At 44.4% G+C, this 15976-nt stretch overlaps 1 protein-coding gene across 2 annotated transcripts in view; it reads right to left on the reverse strand.

The window, feature by feature from the left end:
- The window catches only part of ANKS6 (ankyrin repeat and sterile alpha motif domain containing 6), a 53809-nt gene that overhangs the window by 19943 nt on the left and 17890 nt on the right, over positions 1 to 15976 (reverse strand). For both annotated transcript variants that reach the window (XM_070794819.1, XM_019966267.2), the window contains exons 8-11: positions 15901 to 15950; positions 12805 to 13008; positions 11608 to 11761; positions 8561 to 8730 (exon numbers count right to left, since the gene is read on the reverse strand). In XM_070794819.1, the coding sequence (XP_070650920.1) occupies positions 8561 to 8730; positions 11608 to 11761; positions 12805 to 13008; positions 15901 to 15950 (578 nt within the window). The remainder of the gene's footprint in view (positions 1 to 8560; positions 8731 to 11607; positions 11762 to 12804; positions 13009 to 15900; positions 15951 to 15976) is intronic.

Consider the following 15976-nt stretch of genomic DNA (forward strand, 5'->3'; position numbering starts at 1 on the left):
GGCCAGCAGCATGTCCTTGGCCGAGTCCCCTGACCTCTCACTGCCGTGCCATGCTAAGTCAGTCGTGTCTGACTCTGTGCGACCCGATGGACTGTAGCCCACCAGGCTCCTCTGTCCATGGGATGCTCCAGGCAAGAATACTGGAGTGGGGTGCCATTCCCTTCTCCCAGGGATCTACCCGACCCAGGGGTCGAACCCAGGTCTCCCACATTGCGGGCAGATTCTCTACCGTCTGAGCTACCAGGGCAAGTCCTTGAACCCACATCTCTCTGGCATCTCCTGCATTGGCAGGTGGGTTCTTTACCACTAGTGCCACCTGGGAAGCCTGGTGACTGCTCACTGACCAGCTCTAAAATGAAAGTGCGGCTTATTAACACATGTAGGCCCATTCTGCTCTGGATGTTCCTTCATCTAAACCAGTCACTTTCAACCATTCACCACAGAAGACTTACTATTTTTCCTTTGTATGTGTTGCACACAAAAAAGGCCTTTTTATTTTGAAGTACTTTTGTTTATTTTATAGAAGTACAGTTGATTCACAATGTTGTGCCAGTTTTGGGTATACAGCATTAGTGATTCAGGTGGGGTTTTTCTTGCAGCTTATATTCCATTATAGGTTATTACAAGATACACAGGGATTTACTGCTTATACAGTAAATTCTTGTTACTTATCTATTTTATATGCAATAGTTTATATCTGTTAATCCCATACTAATTTGTCCCTCCCCGCCCCCTTTTGTAACCTTAAGTTTGTTTTCTATGTTTGTGAGTACTTTTAGACTTACAATTATGGGAACTAAGAAATTAACACTGGGATGATACTACCAGCTGAACTGCTGATGGGACGCAAATATCTGTAGTTGTTTCACTGATTCTTACTTGGGTCCAGGATTCATGCTGCACTGACCTATTTTGCCTTCTTGTACTCCTCCAACCTGTAATAACTCCTTGGTCTTGCCTCGTCTTTTATGACCTTGTTACTTTCGAAAAGTCCTGGTCAGGTATTTGTCAGGTATTCGTAGTGGGTTTGTCCTGTTTCCTCATAATGGCAACCCACTCCAGTACTCTTGCCTGGAGAATCCCATGGAGGGAAGAGCCTGGTAGGCTACAGTCCATGGGGTCTCAAAGAGTCAGACACAACTGAGCGACTTCACTTTTCTTTATGGATCTTGAGGTTGACAACCACAGAGGTGATGGGCCATTCTCAGTGCATCACACCCGGAGGTACAAAGCACCAATACCTTATCACTGATGATGATTTAGTTAAGGTGGCGTCTGTCAGATCTCCCCATTATGAAGTTACTATTTTTCCTTTATAATCAGTAAATATCTGGAGAGACATTTTGAGCTAAATTTTTTTTTTTCCTGTTTGTCTGTTAACTTTAACATTCTCTGGTGCATCTTCTCTGGAGCAATAACTACCATGATGTTCTAATGGTGATTTATTTCTCTTATTCCTTCCACATTTATTACTTGGAATTCTGTCCAGAAGAGTTGTTCCTTCTCCCCTATTTATTTGTTCAGATCAGTATGGGCTTGTGGATATATACTCTCTGGGCTATAATCCAATACTATTGTTATGCCCTGGTCCCTTTTATTGGAGGGTGGTATTTAGATACCAAAATCTGGATGGTAGGTTGTTCATGGCTACTGGGATGTCACTCCTGCTAGGTCCTCTCAGTGAACAGAGCAAGGAAATGTATGAAGTCTACTAACCTACGCATACACATGCAGCCATACTTGGTCCTCTATCAACCTGTGCACACATGTATACTTACAAGCATGCATTCATACTGATTCATACTGATAGCTCTGACTCCAATCCAACACCCACAGGGTTAGTTCCACCATTTCCCCTATGACTCAATCTCTGAGTCTCATTATTTGTTCAACTTTAGTGTATGTGTAAAGTGTATATATACATACATACATATATACACACACACACACGTAAAGCAGCTTCAGAATTGCTAGCCTATAACACCTACAAGGGAAAAAAAAACCAACTAGAATACAATGCTTATGTACAGTTCTTTTGTCTTTACTCTTACAGTCTCCACTGACGTGTTTTCGCCCACCTCCTACAGTGTAGCTGTGTCACTCACTCGTAATGCAGCTAGATCTGTTGTCACAGTCTGCACACATCCTTAGTTCCTGGTTGATTTAAAATCCACATGCAGTAAAGATAACTTCTGCGTACAATTCTTCAGGTATTGATAAATAAGTAGAGTTGTGTATCCGCCATGGAACAGTTCCATCATCCCCCAAATTGCCCTGTGCTGTCCCTTTCTAGTTAACTCTTCCCCCACTCCAATCCATGGAAATAACTGCTCTGTTTTCCATTCCTATAATTTTGCATTTTGAAGAAACTGTCATACACATGGAATCAAATAACATGTACACTTTTTTATCCGGCTCAGCATAACACTTCTAAGGTTCATTTAAGTTACTGCATGTGTCAGTGGTGTATGCTTTTCCATTGCTGAGTATATTCCATTGTATGGGCTTCCGGGTGGTGCTAGTGGTACAGAACTTGCCTGCCAGTGCAGCAGATGTAAGAGACATGGGTTCAGTTCCTGGGTGGGGAAGATTCCATGGAGGCAGGTATGGCAGCCCACTCCAGTATTCTCGCCTGGAGAATCCCATGGACAAAGGAGCCTGGTAGGCTACAGTCTATAGAGTCGCACGGAGTTGGACATGACTGAAGCAACTTAGCACGCATGCACATATTCCACTGCATGGGTATTACCACAGTTGGTTTATGTGTTTACCTGTTACAGGATGTTTCTAGCTTAGGGTATTTATGAAAAACTGCTGTAAACATTCACAAACTGACTTTTGTATAAACATAATTTTTTAAAAATCTATTGGGGTAAGTATCTAGGAGAGAGGTCACATGCTCAATGTATGTGTAGTTTTATAAGAAACTGTCAAACATTTTCAAGGTGGCTGTATCATTTCTGCATTCCCATCAGCAATGAATGAGAATTCCGGTAGTTCCACATTCTCACAGCTCTTGTAACTTAAATTTTTTTTTTAATTTTAGGCAGTCTAATAACAGGTGTAGAGTGCTATTTCATTGTGGCTTTAAGTAGTATTTCCTAAATAATGATGTTGAACATTTTATCATATGTTTATATGCCATCTATATGTCTTCTCTGATGAACAAACTGTTCAGATATTTTGCCCATTTTTAAATTTGTTGGTTGTTTACTTACTGTTGAGTTTTGAGAGTTCTTTATTCTGGATACAAAACCATTATCAGATACATGATTTACAAATATTTTGCCTAGTGTGTGGCTTGTCTTTTCATTCTCTTAATGCTGTCTCTTGCAGGGCAAAAGATCTGAATTTTTATGAAGTCCAATTTAACATTTTTTCTTTTATGGATCATGCTTTTGGTACTATATCTGAAACTCCATGCCAAATTCAAAGTTACACAGATTTTCCCCTAGGAATTTTATAGTGTTTCATTTTATATTTCAGTCTATGATCTATTTTAAGTTAATCTCTGAATTCACTGTGAGATATATGTGGAGGTTCATTTTCTTGCATAGTCAATCGTTCCAGCACTATTCGTTGAAAAGACTACCTGTTCTTTGTTGAACTGCCTTTGCACCATGGTGAAAAAAAATTTAGTTGACTATTCTTGTTAGGTCTATTTTTAGCCTCTCTATTCTGTTCCAATGACCTATGTGTCTGTCCTTCCCTAATAACATACTGTTTTACAGTAAGTCTTAAAACTAGGTATTAATAGTATGATTTTTTTTCATAATTCTTTTGCTTATACTTTCTTATTGCATCTTAAAACAAATTTCAGAATCACTTTCTAGATCTCTACAAAAAGAGCTAGCTGGGATTTTAATTTGGATTATATTGAATATAGATCAAGTGCAAAAAAAAAAACTGATACCTTAACAATATTGAGCCTTCTATTGCTCCATTTATTTAAGCTTATTTATCAATGTCTTGTGGTTTTCAACCTATAGATTCTGCACATACTTTATTAGATTTATACCTAAAGATTTCACTCTCATAATACATTTTCATATAATTTCATTTTTATATAATACATTTCTAATGTACCGTAAATGATACTTTCAGTTTCAAATTTAAAAAGTCTAATTATTCTAATTGTTCATTGCTACTGTATAAAAATACAATTGACTTTTGTATACTGACCTCCTATCCTGAGACCCTGCTGAACTCACTTTTTAGTCCTAGGAGGGTTTGTGTAACTTTTTTGCACTTTCTGAGTAGACAAACATAACATCTAAAACTAGAGACAGTTTTATTTCTTCCTTTCCAATCTGTGTACCTTTAACCTGTTCCTTACCTTATCACACTAGCTATAGGATAGGTTTTGGTACAAAGTTGAGAGAGGCAACATCCTTGTTCCAGATCTTTGGTGAAAAGCACTCAGTCTATTATCATCAAGTACAATTCTAAGTACAGGTATTTCATATGAGGTCCAGGGAGTTCTTTTCAATTCTTAGTTTGCCGAAAGTTCTGATCATGAATGGAGTCTGAATTTTGCCAGGTGCTTTTTCTGCATTTTATTCTTCAGTCTATTAACCTGGTGAATTATGCTAATGAAGTGCTCTTTTCCAGTATTTATCCTATTCAGTGTTCTCTGAACTTCCTGGACCTGTGGTTTGGCATCTGTAATTAATTGGGGGAGAAATTCTTGGCCATTAAATATATATATATTCCTTATGCCCCACCATTCTCTCTCTCTCTTCAGGGGTTCCAATTACCTGTATGAGAGCATTTGTTACTATCTTACAACTTTGGGGTGCTCGGCTTTTGTTTTTGCTTTGACTTCTTCTTTACTTCATGTTTCAGTTTGGGTAATTTCTATTGCCCTATCTTCAGGTTCATTGATTCCTTCCTTGGCTGTGTCAAGGAAAGAATCTTTCTACTGAGGAGACCATCAGAGGCATTCCTCATCTCTGTGTTTTTTATTTCTAACATTTCCATTTGGCTCCTATAGTTTCCATTTCTCTGCTAAAATTGCTACTCATAGGAGTCTGCATGCTGTTCAGATTGTCCACTAGAGCCTTCAGCATATTAATTGTAGTTCTTTTAAACTTCCTGTTACATAATTCTAACACCTGTTTCACATCTACATCAGATTCTGATGACTGCCTTGTTTGTTGGGAGTCTGGTGTTTCTTGCCTTTTTACATGTCTTATAGTTTATGTTAAAAATTGGACATCTTATATAGGACAGTAGAGACCAAGATAAATAGTTTTCATGCCTAGAAATGGGTACACCTTTCCTTCTGCTAAGCCTTTAATGTTCCTTCTTGCTAACTACATCCCAAACAGAAGTCCCTTTCTTAGACTTGAAAAAACTTTGTCAATAAGCTGTCTATATTATTAATGGATTCTTCCTTCTGCTTTTTTTGTAAAGACAGCCATTCCATAATAAAGCTTCTGATTAAGCAGGAGACAACTGGGATATCCCTACAAAACAGATTCTATTTCAGTCAAGGGCAAATAAACACAATACTCCAGGCCTGTAGGCAACATTATTGGGGAGGAGGCAGGTAAATATAAGACTTGGGGTGCTCTGAAGTATTTGAACTATCCCTTTCATCTTCTGTGTGGCAGATTAATCATGTCGTGGCATCATCTCTGCCCTTCCTGTACCTATACTCTTTGCTACATAACTGTGTGGTCTCCTGCAGTGGGTGTGATGACTTGCTTAAACTTCAATGGTTTTCAACTAATGCCTTTGACTGTTGCCATGAGAACATGTCCAAACTTGTGGACACGCATGGACCCACTGTTCTGATCACCCAACAGTCAAACATGTAAGAGATCCCCTCAGTCCAGAAGCACTGCCTAGCTAAGTCCAGACCAGGCTGCCCAGCCACAGATGTGCAATGTAAGAAATGCGTTGTTTTCAACCACTGTGCTTTTGGGTGGGAACAGAAAGCTGATATTCCCAGGGGGCCTTTGGGCTTTCTGAGATCTGGGAAGTGAAGCACACTCCAGCCCCACTCCATCTCCACTCTGTATCTGCTAAGGCACACTTCACGTCAGAAGTCATGCCTTAGAAATATTCTACCACTGCAGTGTGCTTGGTTTAAGCAAAGTGCAAAACCCAGAATCATCAGGCTCATATTTTGAATACTAATTTCTAATTCTCCCTTAGGGAGTCTTTGAAAAGCACTTTATGTCTCCATTTTGCTGCTAGAGCCTTTGACAGAAAGCCCACTCCTGTGTCCTTTGATTTAGGGCAGTGATTTCTAAGAACTTGGGCTGGGCTGGCTGCAACACTCTCGGAAGAGAAAAACAGATTCCTCAGACCCTACCCTGAGAGTCTCATTTAGTTAAGCTGTGTGGAACCCAGAAATCCGAGTTTTTAAGTAGCTCCCCAAGTTTACAGCATATTCTTATGCTAGGAATATCAGGTGATCATTGAACTGGATTGTTTCTCCAGTTTTCTGTTGCCTGAATGCATCTTCTGACACAATTCTGTTTCATCAGAACACACTTGTACATACCTTAAATATGACAGGTGCGTCCAGGTGATGCAATGGTTAATATAATTTATAACTTAGATGCCTCCCTATTTCCAACACCAGTGAAAGGAAGCTAACAATACATAACACATCTAATAAGACCATCAAAACAGAAACAGAAAATTTTACACAGAGAAGAGAAACAGAGAAGAGGAAAACTATGTGAAAATTCTAGAGTAGCAGATTTACTGTAATGAGTAGCTGAGTTTCCTAGCAGCAAAGGCAAAAAGAGAAATATGCTAATTACAGAATTTTTACTATTGGATGAAATAAAACATATTGAAATATCAATAGACATTTTGTACCTAGCGCTGAATTCTAAAAGGAACTTAATTTCATAAATCCTAGTACACAAGTAATTTTGAACATAATAGAAAATATGCTAACATATACAGAGATTTTTTTTTTCTGGAGCTACACTGTAAAGAAAATAATTATATAAGACCAATTGCATAAGGGACTTTGAATAACAAAGAAAGCTGTATAACTAACAATGGTTGGACAGAAAACAAAGACTATTTCTCATATATCCATTACGATATTAATCTCTGAAAGCACTTCTGGGCAAAGGTCCAAGGCTGAGGCCTTCAGATGATCTAACTTTTCCCAGGGAGAAAGGTTAAGACATCTAGAAAATAAAATGAAAAGTCGGGTTGTGCCTTCTGAGAGGACTTGGGGTCCTCTCAGAAGAGGGAATGGGCTATGACACCCCTATGGAGAATCCAGGGAGCCACCTGTTAAAGGAGCCAGTTCATGTTCATGACCAGGACCCACACTCTGGGGCTTACTCCATTAATCAACCCAGGTGGAGGGACTAAGGAGGTGAAGGGGGCAGATTCTGAAGATACTGGGAGACCCCCACTCCCTGAGGCATGTGGGGTTTCTCATCCATTGCAAACCCCACAGGTGGTGACTACTCTGTGCTTGCACACTAACTGCTCTGTGCTTGGATGCTAAGTTGCTTCAGCCGTGTCTGACTCTTTGCAACCCAATGGACTGTAGCCCATCAGGCTCCTTGGTCCATGGAACTCTCCAGGCAAGAATACTGGAGTGGGTTGTCACACGCTCCTCCAGGGGATCTTCCCAACCCAGGGATCGAACCCACGTCTCTTATGTCTTCTACATTGGCAGGTGGGTTCTTTACCCCTAGGGCCACCTAAGAAGCCCGGTAACTGCTCTGGGGTTCATTAATGGAGGCAGATGAGTCCTCAGCTCTGTCCTGCTCACCATCCTTCCTATAGCTCCTTTCCTATGCCACACATTCACCTCTGGAGTCCTGCACGTGCCATCACCTCACCCTGGGACAGTCTCACCCCATCCCACCCTTGACCCTTTCACCTTGCCCTTCAGATCTCCATTGCGATGTCAGTGGTGCCCTCAAGAATGGCAAGGACACATGCCCCATAGCATCCTCCCTTCTCCATCAGACACACTGCTGTGTCTGTAGTGACACCAAGAGAACAGTCACCAACCCCTTCATTCACTGCTGGATCCTCACTGCTGGAAGTGAGCTAAGAGCAGATACTCCAAAGATGTCGCTAGTGGAAGGATAAGGTAGGAGGGTGATTACTGCTACAACTGTCAACAGTAACCCCCGACACTTACACAGGTGTACCAGGTACCAGCCCCATTCTAAATGCTAAAATGTGAGGCTGAGATTAGAACCCAGGCAGTTGCTCCTGAAACCACTAGGAACCCTTTTGCTCTAAATCAACAAACAAAAACGTGTTGTGTGAGACTGGATGACCAGCACAGGGCTGTGAACCTGGTGCTCACCCCAGCAGCACCCCATACCTCTGCACCCATCCCACCTGGAGGTATCTTGGGGGAGGTGAACACGCGTGCACACGACACCAACGGCATGGGGTGTGATCTTGGAAACCACCCTTCTTGGAAAGCCCAAGGGCAGCCGGATGGAAGGTTTAGTCTGTCCCATGACAGCGGCACTGCCCGCACTCCCCAGGGTGTCAACGGTGCTAGGACAGGACCTACAAGCATCAGAGGAGGAGACGGAAACAGAACAAGCACCTTGCCACCAGGAACACTGCCGCCTGCCGGGGAGACCGGGAGTTCAGACGGGCTGGAGCTGGGCGCTGGCCCAACAGGACTTGACCGATGGCTGGGCTTCTGCTCAGATAATCCAGCTGCTTTTTTCCTCTGGGCAGCGATCTGGGAGAGGACACTGTCTACGCTGCCACCTGAGGAAAGAAGAATAGGAATGACTGCCAAGGTCCAAAGCACTGCACCGTGGGCAGTGGATGTCAGGGGCTGACCCAGCTGAGCCGAAACCACATCGCCCAGACCATCCTCTGGCTCTGGGTCAGGGCTGACCACAGGACTGCGTATGACAACTGGCAGGTGGACAGGCCACCGAGGCTCCAGTTTCTGCTCACTTTCCACCACACCATGGCCAACTCAGCCTTCAGCAGGCCAGACACCAGGCCAGCCCTGGGTTACCACAGCAGCCCCTCCCAGTGCCCTCTAACAGCCACACACATTGCCCCACCAGGGCTCCTCCAACACCATCCAACACCCTCCCCAGCTCCGCATTCTGAACCTCACATCCCCAGCTACTCCCACTGTGTCAATAGCTGTGTCAATAGCCTTCTCACTCCATAACATTCAGGGGCTCAGCTTCCTTGCTTGACTCATGATTGCCACGTTCCCTCTCCCTGTTTCTCCAAACCTATCAGCAACCTTGAATTATGATGAAGGGAAAGGGGAAAATGATAATATCCAGGGCTAGGGAGGGCATCAGAGGGGGAACACTGATAACTACGATTTACAGGGCACTGACCAGGTGTCAGGCACTGCTGGAAATATTTTACATGTATAAATAGGGCCGTTCTGGAAGGCAAAATGGAAAGCTTCAAAAACAGGCAAACCCATTGACCCTGCCACCCTGATTCAAAGGCACTTACATTAAGCAAATCACTAAGCAAGTGTGTAAGCCCAGTGCTCTGAAGCCATTACTTAGAGTGGGATCTACAGGAGCAAAAATCTGGAACAGCCTCAGTGTTCAACAAGAGGGAACTGGTTAATTAAAATTGTGACACCTCACATGAGTGGAAGGCTGTTTGGTTATTTAAAAGATGCTGTCCACAGGGAACTCTGTTCAATGTTATGTGGCAGCCTGGATGGGAAGGGAGTTTGGGAGAGAATGGATATATGCATGTGTATGGCTGAGTCCCTTTCAGGCTGTCCACCTGAACATATCACAACATTGTTAACTGGCTATGTGCTAAGTCACTTCAGTTGTGTCCAACTCTTTGCAACCCTATGGACTGTAGCCCACCAGGGTCTTCTGTCCATGGGATTCTCCAAGCAAGATTACTGGAGTGGGTTGTCATGCCCTCCTTCAGTGCTGCTGCTGCTGCTGCTAAGTCGCTTCAGTCGTGTCCGACTCTGTGCGATCCCATAGACGGCAGCCCGCCAGGCTCCCCTGTCCCTGGGATTCTCCAGGCAAGAACACTGGAGTCGCCATTTCCTTCTCCAGTGCGTGAAAGTGAAAAGTGAAAGTGAAGTCACTCAGTTGTGTCCAACTTTTAGCGACCCCATGGACTGGCAGCCCACCAGGCTCCTCCATCCATGGGATTTTCCAGGCAAGAGTGCTGGAGTGGGGTGCCATTGCCTTCAGTGCTACTTCAATATAAAATAAAAAGTTTAGAAAATGAAAGAATCTGTAGATACACGTGCATTGTCATAAAAAGGTGGTTACAACATGGAAACAGGCACAGAGAGGGAAAAGGTTGCAAAGCAGAGTATACTCAGAAGTCAGCCTGCCTGCGCGTGGGCCTGGCTCTGCTGTTTCACTGCTGTGTGACTCTCGCTGAGTTAATTGAACTCCCCTGAGCCCGTTCCCCCTTCTGGACTCTGGGGAGGCTACCTCACAGGTTGTTGGAAGACTGAAGGAGATAATCCACTTAAAGGGCACTGTGCCTGGCACACACTAAGTGCTCAAAAACTTATTCTTCTTTCAGAAAGAAGTGAAATGTACCTTGCAAGATATACATCAAAATGTTAACACTGATTCCTAGTGGGTGATATTATACTTTTTTTTGCCTTTTGCTTTAGCTGGTTTTCAAGCTTTCCCACAAGAAGCATGCATTACATTCCTATGATGGCATAAAGCATGGTGCCTTCCTGCAAAGCTCGCTTTACTTAATCCTGGATGCCCTAGGAGAAGACTAGAAAGTATCCTGTAACCAGCCACATTACCTTTTTCCATATTCTGTTTTGTTTGTTTTTTTTACAGCATTTACTATTTTCAGATTAAAAAAAAAAAAAAATTGCCAGGCAAGAATACTGGAGCAGGATGCCATTTCCTTCTTCAAGGATCTTCCCGGATCAGGGATTGAACCCACGTCTCTTGCATCCTCTGCATTGGCAGGTGGGTTCTTTACCACTAGCATCACCTCGAAAACCCCCACTTAAACATCTATTCAAAATTATCTGTTTGCACCAGAATACAACTTCCTACAAAACTGACTTTGAATTTTTTATTGCTACGTGTTCTATCACCTAGACTTTGGCTTATATCTAATAAGTGGCCAGAAATATTTTCTGAAAGAATATGGTAAATAAATGTAATGACTGAAAACAAGTAAACTTAAAGAGAAGGAAAGTATGCCATAAGCCCAAAATAATGGTAGGGCAAACGGCTTTGAGTTTTAATTGTCACCTCCTTGCTGTGTACTCCTGGGCAAATCCATTAACCACTCTGAGCTTCAGTTCCTTCATTTGTTCATTGAAGAATCAGGATGAGAAGATACCTAAGGTTTAACCTTAAAGGATTTTAAACACCACAAAAACACTATTCATTTCTCTTAGTTTCTTGCAAAATTTTCTAACAAAATAGACCATTACAGACTATCTCTTCCCTTACCACTCCCCACTTCCTTGCCCTAAGAAACTGCATAAAACAGACTCGGATTGTGAATTCACTGAAAAATCCTTTAGGCACATCAAGGAGAAAGACAGTGCACATGCAGTGGTCTCAAGGACTGTCTGCAGTTCACACCCTCAACCCTAAGTGATCTTCCTGTGTTCCTGGAGTGGGCTGCCTGGGTACCCACCTGAGCGGTTATGCAGCTCCCCACCATGCCTGCTCATGCCTCCTCCCCCACTGGAGCCACCAGAGGAATGAGGTGAGTGGTTGAAGTTTCCAGAATTGGCGGGGGAGGCTGGGCTTCTGGAGAGAGATGGAAATTTAACTGGCCTGACGAGAGTCTGCAAGAATAAGGCAGATATGGCAGTTAGGGTGTGCTGTTCATTCCATCTGACACACAGGTCATGATGGGGAGGGCCCTGGAGTTCAGCTGGCCCATCCTAGCCGATCCTTGCTCAGTCTTCGAGGAGGCCCCCAAGGGATGGGAGTGCACATCTACCTGCTGACAACTCGACCAACCACTAGCTCAGGCTAAGCCCCTGTGACACCACTTCCCACAGGTCACCCACCTCCTCCCATGTGGTGGACTTAACATAAACCCACTCTGTCTCTTTTAAACACTTCCAGGCACCAGGGCCTTGGTCTTCAACTAGTGATTTGTCATTACAACAGTCCAGGAAGGCAGCAGCAAGCACCAGGGGGTCAGACAGAGACGGGGGCTCTGAGTGGCTCCTGTCACTCAACACAAAGCAGCAGGGTCAGGGTCTAAATCCCTGAATCTCCATTGTCTACAGTCTGCTCGTGTGGGTATCAGCTCCCACATTGAGAGGGACCGCCTCAGTGCATCACAGCAACACACTGAGGGCCAGCAGGTCAGAAACCACCATGGTCAGAAGGACAGAAGTCACACTCTGGTTCCAAGAAAACTCTAGGAGCACACAGAGCGGTCTCCAGTGTTTGAGTCTAGTCCAGAACCTGTGCAATAATGTGGTGTGGAGCCTGATTAAAGCCAAGAACCTGATTTTGGGTCCCAGCATCCTCAACCCCACTTGGCTCGGTGACCTTCAGCAACTACCTCCGTTCTCTGGGTTGTTGGTTCATCTATTAAAGGGAACATTGGGTTAGATCAGGTCTTCAACCTATGTTCCTCAGAGCTCCAGGATTCCAGGGAGAGGGGCTTCCACTTTCGTTCACTCTAATCTGCTTACATATTTAATTCCTTTGTAGGGTTTCATTAGACAAAGGAGTATCACTCACTTAAAAGAAAATAAAAAGCTACAGCCCCCCTAGATCAGAAGGGATCTGAGGTCCCTCTGCCTGCAATCCATCACGACATCAGAGAGTAGTAGATGAAACGTCGAAGTGTGTGAACTGGACAACTTACACTGTCCGTGCTCCCTCCACCCGCGGGGTGGCCTCTGCCGGCTCTCTGAGGCAGCACAGTCTTCATGGGGTCTGCCTTCCCGTTGTGACATGTCCGGGAACGATCCGAGCTCCACAGCTCAAAGCTGGAAGGGGGCAAGAAAGGGGGGATGACTGCCTTCAGCTTGTCGCTCGGGAGTCTGGTGAAGGGGGCTCCATTTCGAAGCTGAAAAAGACAGGCTGTGGGTTAGGCAAGCCCCAGGAGGGCTCCTAGCTCTGGGAAGAAGACTCCAGGTCTCCCCTGCTTCTCAGAGAATGGCAGCACCCCCGAATCCCATCCCCCATCACAGCCAAGCCAGAAACCCACGTGATGTTCTCAGCTCTCCTCCCAGCAAGTGAGTGATACCCTCGTCTGCTCTGCTCCACAACCCCAGGTTCTCTTGGGTCTGTGCACAGCAACAAGACTAGCACAGGGGGAGAGGCTGCAGAGAGCCACGGGGGAGTCTAGAAGTGCTGGGTGTGCTGTGCTGGGAGAGGGCCCTGCAGACCAAGGGAATGGAATGCAGGAAGGACTGGAGACAAGAGGAGCAAGACCAGTGTGCAGAACAGCAAGGAGGCTGGTGTGGCCAGAGCCGGGGTTCCAGGAGGCGGGGATGAGGGCACTGGCAGGCCCAGGCTGGCTCTCTGCAAGCCCAGCAGACACCCCCATCCCCCATCCCACCACCTCCTTCCTGCTCTAGCCACACCTCCCACTGCTGACATTTTTAACTGCAATTTTATTTTAAGTTTTGAAAATGCGATTTGGGGTCAGTATAAAATCCACACCATGATAACTGGTGGATCATCAAGGAAAAGCTTTCACGTGGTCCACAGTAACTTTAATTAATAAAAGACAGTGAACTTGGTGCCAGATGGTTCTTTGCAGGGAAGGGCATCCCACAGCTAAACCTGCCTCGGGAGCCAGGCAGGCGGGCATCTCCGCAAGGATGGCTGCAAACGCCTACTCAGCAGAGCACCCTGGCCATCCTCCATCTGCCACCAGGCAGGTGGGCACACCGCCGCCCTCTACAGGGCATAAGGAGGTGGGACAGGAGAGCAACAAGATGGGAAGTGGGGAGCCTCCTGGGTTCCCATCCAGGCACTGTCCTTCTTTTCTGAGAGTCCGTGAATAAGGGCCGACCCCTCTGGACCTCAACAACTTCATCGGCATAAGGATAATTCATCAGAGCTGTGAAAACAAAAACTAGGAACCCCAAAGTCCAGCAGGTCAATCTTGGATAAAGAGATGATGGAATGTTACATCATTTAATCATTGGATGCGTTGGGGCCAAAGAGTGTTTCTGACACAGAAAAGATGGTCATGACAAACTGTTAGTACAGCAGGTTCAGCACAATGGGGGAAGATAACAGTGCATCACCGGCTCAATGGACATGAACTTGGGCAAACTCCGGGAGACAGTGATAGGGAGGTCTGGCGTGCCACAGTCCATGAGGTCACAGAGTCGGACATGACTTAGACACTGAACAACAATAAAAGTGCCTGACCTGGCATGGTTTTTTGGGATATAGGTGAGTGAATATATGCAAACTGCAACAAATACTTAATAAGCATTTGGCTGGTACATATTTAGTGCTGTGCTAAGTATTTGTTTATTATATATAGCATGATATCATATTCACAGATACAAAAAAATGATTAGGAAAAATACTCAAAAGATATATGACACAAAATGTCAATCATGATTATATCTGGATGTGTGACCAAGGGCAATTTTTTCTTTATACTTTACTGCATCTTCCAAAAATTCAATAAGATAATTTCTGTCTACATACTGAAAGCAATTATTGCTATTTAATAACATTATCCAATGTTGTAAGTCCCACGGTCAGTGTGCAGATACCAATTTATACCTATCTCACAGCAGGGCAGAGCAGACAGACCCCATCAGGGCCCCAAAGATCCTGGGGTAGCTTAGTTCTTTGGGGGCACCTCTGCTTCCTTCTTCTCTCCAACACTGCCCTCTCCTGGCCAGCCTCCAGATTAGGGCCTCAGAGTTAAAGGGACTTGAGCCCAACTCCAACCAGGAGACTCTCATTTCAGAGAAGAGAAATGAAGCCCAGAGAAGTGAGGTAACACATCCAAGGTCACACAGCAGATAAATAAGAGTTCACTCTGGGTCAGACGTTATGTTAAGATCTTCCTGGAGATTATACTTAAAAACCACAACCATGAGGGATAGCATCTCCTACGGAAGAGAAGGCTAGCTATTGCCTAATATCCATCCTCCATATCTCCTTCACAGACATGCCTGATAGATAAGCACATGACCAACTTGGAACAAAGACTTCTATGCAGTGTGAATGGGCCATGTGACTAAATTCTGGCCCATTTTATGTTCGCAAAAAGTGATGTGTGAATTTCCAGGAAACTTCTTTACAGACACCTGGCCTGTGCCCATGGTCACCTCTTCTCCAGTCATCTTTGCTGTCAGCTGGAATGAAGCAGTAACGGATGGAGCTCTGGCAGCCATCTCAGACCAAGAGGTAACCTTGGTAGTAGAAGCCATGCCAGGGAGACCAACAGGTAAAAGGAACCCAGATCTCTAATTCTATGGATCAATGAACCAGTCTTGAACTTCACTTACTTTAAATATCCTGTCAAATTTATGCCAATCATTCGGGGATTTTGTTACTCACAGCTGAACCTAAAACTGATACATTTCTAATTTATAGATGAAGACACTGCGGCCTCTCTGAAGCTGGAAATATACTCTCTTCTTTGACTCCTGTCTCCTTGGCTCTCCATAAAATGGTAAGTCCAATGTCACCATCAGTTCCTCCCCTGACACGGCCCCTGTACTCAGTGCTACCTCCCTGATAACATGATCAGGGCTTAGCCCTGGCTGCTAAGTACCAGCACAGCCCTACCCAGAATTTAGGGCTGGCATCTATTCTGATTCCTTGGTGCCAGAGATATACCCATTGCTAAACATTTTGACATCGACCCCATCTGTAACCACCACAAAGAAAGACAAATGTGACCACATCCCTCCTTATAAGTCAATCCACTAACGATTGGAAGAGATCTGAAATGCTTTTAGAAAAGCCCCACACTCACCATGGTTGTCAATAACACATCTTCCTTTTCTCCTCTTGTGCTCCCAGTACCTGAGAAACAAATGGAAGTTTCCTGA

Source organism: Bos indicus, chromosome 8, assembly GCF_029378745.1.
Source record: "Bos indicus isolate NIAB-ARS_2022 breed Sahiwal x Tharparkar chromosome 8, NIAB-ARS_B.indTharparkar_mat_pri_1.0, whole genome shotgun sequence".
NCBI lineage: Eukaryota > Metazoa > Chordata > Mammalia > Artiodactyla > Bovidae > Bos > Bos indicus.